Source organism: Athene cunicularia (genome assembly GCF_003259725.1).
Source record: "Athene cunicularia isolate RWA chromosome 1 unlocalized genomic scaffold, athCun1 chr1_part3, whole genome shotgun sequence".
Taxonomy (NCBI): domain Eukaryota; kingdom Metazoa; phylum Chordata; class Aves; order Strigiformes; family Strigidae; genus Athene; species Athene cunicularia.
The window spans coordinates 601,390-606,741 of record NW_020799093.1 but is presented as its reverse complement, the minus strand read 5'-3'; the positions used below and the strand labels follow the sequence as shown (position 1 = coordinate 606,741).

The following is a 5,352-nucleotide window of genomic DNA, read 5'->3' as shown; positions in this document are numbered from 1 at the left end:
TATCACTTGTGAAACACTGCCAATCCCAGACTACAAAATCATACCACGTTTTCGTTCCACTTTTTCCATTTACTTATCTCAATCAACCCAACCATATATGATATCGGTTTCTGTTAGCACAGATGTGACAATCCACTGCAACTGAGTAGTGCCAGAAGTGCAACAGATTGACACTGCCCCCTTTCTGGCAGTATTTTGATATCACTTTCCACTAGCATAGTAGGTTTAGACACTGGAGATTAGCTGCACTACATGTAAGCTTGTGCTGAACTGCAGTCCATTGCCAGACATTATTGTTATGCATATGAAATCCACTGTTAGCAGATACAAGCAACCTGTTCCCTTATAATGCTGTAGTGCCTCCCAGTAAAGACTACCCAGCGATATGAAAATGGCTGCTCAGGATTCCCCCACCAAGCTGATGCGAGCCTACTTCGTTAACTTCCTTCTAGAGGGTGAGTGTTTTCCACAAGCACGCGCTCCTCCATTTAACGTCACTTGTATTTCTGACTATTGAGGGAGGCAGAGATGTCTCGCACTGCCTTCAGGCTCTAAATGGCTTTCTGTATCTTTATTTTCCTGCAACACTTCAAGGATCAGTTTTCTTCATGCCTCAGAGAAGTGGTATCTAAATCGTTTTAAACTGAAACAGGGACAGAATAAGCTGTGCAAATCATTTTCTAGTAGAACCTTAATTACATCCTGCAGTGTCTCGTCCTCAGCAAACCACTAGCAATAAAATTCTGCATTTCATTTGAGAACCGACAGGGCTGGGTTTTTCTGTTTTGTTTTCTCCAATTGACATATACATAATCTAGCCTGGGACTTTGTTCCACAGCATTTTTGTCAAAGGCTCTAGAGAGTATGCCTGCAACTACTAAATCTTTCTCAGGTTCGTATTCAATTTGCAAGTTATACAACTGTAGCTAAAGAAAGAGACATTCTGTTTGCAGGAAGGTGTTTGCCAGATCCCCACTGGCAATGGCAAAAAGTGATTTATGATCAGTTTTAGTTAACATGGCCTCTCAAACAGATTTTTAGAAAGTCTTTACAACCATGGCCTAATCCCAAGGCCTTTTCTATAGGAATATACCCAATTTTAGCTTGTGTTGGTGCCCTACAACTCAAATACAAAGGCAAATGGGTACAAATATTGAATACATCCTCTAGATGAGACAAATGGCTTTTTACCTCCCAAATCTACCAGATCCCCCCATGCTCCACCATTACAAAACTGTGCCTTTTCCAGTTTGTTGTTTGTGCAGGGGCATTGATAATGTTTAATCCCTCAGTTCATCCTTCTGTGCAAGAGTCCTACATTTTCTTAACTCCTCCAAGGAAGGTGGATTTGCCTGTTCCCTTTTTTAGGGGCACAAATAAGGGTTAAATACATTCCTGACCCCATGTTTATATGTGCACTTACACGTACAGTTCACACTAAACAGGTGTCCCTCTCCCCTTTTGGGGCTGCTACCCTCTGTTGCCGTTATAAAAAAACTCTTTATAATACTGTCATCACTGTCATGAGCACAGGCATCCCCCAGCACATACAAATTCCTCAAGGAATGAAACCACAGCAGCTCTTACATCTTCACTCAAGCAGCAGATGTAGTTGGTTTCTGTTGCTCCCACAGAGTACACAAGTACTTAAACTTTGACCTCAGGCTTGAGCTATAGATGCTGTGCCCACTTTTTCTTGGATCGTCCATTGTTTCCATTGCCTTCACAAACCCTCAGGCTGTGCTGAAGGCAGGGTTACTGATTTCATTCACTGGCAGACTCGGATGGTGTTTCATCAGGACCAAACTCTGGGATCTCCTGCACTTGTTTTGGCCAATCCAACTCAGCAGTTCTTCAGGCCCTTGCAGAGCCTTAGTCTGAGCCTTAGTTCACGACCCCAGTCCTCAGTGTGTGTCATATTTTGGTATTACACTTCTCATGCAGTGTTCCAGTTGCTGTAACAGTTTCATAATTAGCCTCATTTGCATAAAATGATTGAATATTCAATACCAACATCCCCAAGCCACATACTGCAGATGTGGCCAGCTTTTCTGAATCCTGACAGCCACAGCCCAACACCTCCACAAGGCTGCATGTTACAGGACACAGCTCAGAGCCAAAGGGAAAAGAAGCTCCACAAGGAGATCAGCAACAGGAAACAGTCTTGACTCTCTAGAAGCCATGTGGCTTCTTGTGGGAAAGACTGGGCTCAGCCCCAGAAGCCCTGGTAATGTCAATCATAGGTTTTGAACCTCAGCGCCTGTATAGCTTACTTCCTCCCTCTGCTGAGCTTTGAGACTACCTAAACCTTTTGCAGCAGCCTAGCCCAACTGACAATCAAGTGTGAAAGCTGTAAGAAGAGACACACATCAGCTACCTCTCAACTATTGGAAGCTTCATTTATAATGTCTAGGTATTATTTCCCCTTTTACTAGCACCACCTTTTCCAGCTGCGCATAAGCCTTCTCTAGTTGTCCATACTTCTGGAGGGCAGGTAGGATGGCCATTCTTCATATGAAAAATTCACCATTATTTGAGTTCAGAAAACCTAGGACTTCCATTTAGTGAAAAAGAATGAATTAAAGGAGAAAAGCCTCCACTGGCACCCCTGCTCAAACAGCAGCAATTAGCAAAGCCAGACCACAGCTCCGAGAGAAACTTAAGATGTAGGAAGCACATTTTCTTTAAGCTTAGTCTTATAACCAGCTTAGAGAACCACACTCTTTCCCAAGCACCCTTCGTCTAACCTATGTTGAATATGTAAAGCAAGGACACCAGACTTACAGCCAAGTGATTTTCCACTCCAGGCACATGGAACATGATGAAAGTAAATTTGTGGGTGTTTGTGCCTGATTTGGCAGAGAAAAAAAATGAGGGAGGGACTGTGTTGGAGGGAGGGTATCAAAGATCAGAGCCAGATGCTCCTGCACAGAACTCTGGATTTGCAGGAAATTAAGAAGGTAGAGAAGGTGAGGCAAAGGCTGTGTTTGAAGTGAGAGTCAAGGGGTTCTGAAGCTTACAACCATCCAAGGTGCTTGGGGGAAACTACAGCGCATGCCAAAACCACACCACAGTGGCCTGGGGTGCTTTCATTATACAAAGCCTGGGAGAGCAGAGGCTGTAAATGTAGCTTCAAAAGGAGCTTCGTCTTAAAGTCTTAGCTCTCAGGGCCTATTAAACATTTATGCTGACTACCACTCCTACTCTTTGCTTCAGAGAAAGCACCCGAAATAACCTTTGCTACAGAGCGAACTACTACAGCTCTACTGGCTGTGTAGTTGACTAGTGGGTAGCTGTGAGAAACAACCAGAAACAGTGTTGGAACAGTGCACTGATATCTCTATTCAGTCAACTGGGAAAAAAAGCAGGAAAATCTGGTCTGAAACCTGAGAGGGAAGACAGAAAACTGTGCTAGAAATAATGGGTGGATTAGCCATGTAGAGATGGCTAAGACTGAGTGAGGTCAGTGAAGGCAGATATCTATGAGTATTGAGAATTTTTGCTTTTACCTTACTTAAGATTCAACACTTTTATGGGAGTCTTCAGACCACCCTCCAGCTCTGGATCTATGACTACTGCAGCTGTGAAAGAGACTGTAGAGGAAAAGGAAGAAAGAATATTCTATTCAGAAATCAAAAGGAAGACAGAGGGTCTCTAGGAGAAGATTGAAATAAAGGATTAATTCGCCTGATTTGTTTAAAAATTCTTCCAGTGTGCAACAGCAGTTTACGATGAGACGGCCAGAAGTACACAAGGTTTTCACTCTGGGAAGCTGTTACTACTAATAGCAGATAATACAACATTCACTTATTCCCTCATAGTTAATCCATACAGTCACTCAGTTCCTCAGTTGGAGCAACAGTCAGAGAACAACCCCAGTTGCATACTCAGTATAGGGTTGTGCTGACACACTAGCAGTTTCCAAGCAGGTGTTCAACAAGTCCCTCAGAGTAATTTATTTCAATGGATGCACACTTAATCCTGCAGTCTATGTCTGCGTGTAGAAGCCCCTGCCCTCTAGCCACACAGCCTACAGTTGATAACGAGCATTCCCTTGTGGCCTTGCACAGACTGGGCAGACACTTGGTGCCCGGACTTTCAGCTCTTGCAAATTCAGCAGGACTACCTGTCTCCAGAATTTATCAATCCTTGGGAAAACTTCACACTCCTTCTCAGCACATGCTTTTCCTCTTTGGTCTGTTTTCTGGTAATTATTTCTCCACCCAAACCTACAGATACCTACAGGACCAGTTCAGTTACACACAAAAGAGGCCTTCATGACAACTTTATGGTGCCTTGTGCGGCTAAACACTCAATATTCACTCTATAGGTAGAAACGTAACATCAATGTGGCTCCTTCCTATTAACAAGCATCTACAGAACCTCCTCCTAGAATCCAAAGCCGCCAAGCTGGATCTGAGCTAGGAAAAATGGAGGTTTAAGTGTTGATATTTGACTACACAGGCCCCACAAAGAGGGGACAAGGCTTACCACACTCCACCTAGGGAAGAAACATTGACCGACTGGTCTGGATTCATGTTAGGATAGCATCTGCTTAGCCCCAGCCTCCCTGACCTACATTAATTTGGCTGCTTATCAGCATGGTTATTACATCCAGCATCAGGTTAGTGAGCCTGTCTCCTGAAGACTGGCCAAATATGACTGAACAGACCCAAACACTAAGTGGGGATAGTTTTGAAGACTGTATTCTTAGAAACCATATTGCAAAGAGAAGGTCTTGTGCATTATGTTGAAAGCACTCAATGACCCGTTCTCAATCCTGCTGTTTGCCTTCTTTCTTATGGTCCACATCCTGCTGCAGAGGAGTTTTGACAGATCAGTCTAAACCTTTTTACCATAATGACAAGATTCATGATTTGAACCTAAATGATTGAATTGAATCAGGCCTTGGCAACAGTAAGAGGTCGGGCCAGGAGAAGGAGCCTTACACAGGTTGGACAACCTGCTTGATGAATTCAGGTGTCTGGGGAAGTTCCCCCCAAAAAACCCCAAAGGGAGCGAGGGCCACCAGGTACACAGGATCTGCACGAGACTCGTGGGATTCCCGAGGCGCACGCGAGCGGAACTAGGAGGTTATTTGAAGAGACTACCTCAGATGCACGCTCAGACCTTCTCTGGGCAGCGGGTATTTTTTCAGCACAGTCCCCACCAACTGTCGGTTCCCCCAGGCCAGTGCCTTGATTTCCGTAAGTTACAAAAGCCGCCTGCGGTCCCGACGCGGCCCCGCCGGGGTCTCCCCACACAGCGCTCTTGCCCGGGGACGGGCAGCGCCGCCACTGCGCCGCCGCGGGAACTACAGCTCCCATCAGCGCCGCGGCACAACGCCGGCTC

At 45.0% G+C, this 5,352-nt stretch overlaps 1 protein-coding gene across 1 annotated transcript in view; it reads left to right on the top strand.

Annotated features, from left to right (window-relative positions):
• The first annotated feature begins 391 nt into the window (after positions 1-391).
• The window catches only part of POGLUT1 (protein O-glucosyltransferase 1), a 20,222-nt gene continuing 15,261 nt past the window's right edge, over positions 392-5,352 (top strand). Inside the window, exon 1 of the mRNA XM_026841227.1 lies at positions 392-455. Coding sequence (XP_026697028.1) covers positions 392-455 — 64 coding nt within the window. The remainder of the gene's footprint in view (positions 456-5,352) is intronic.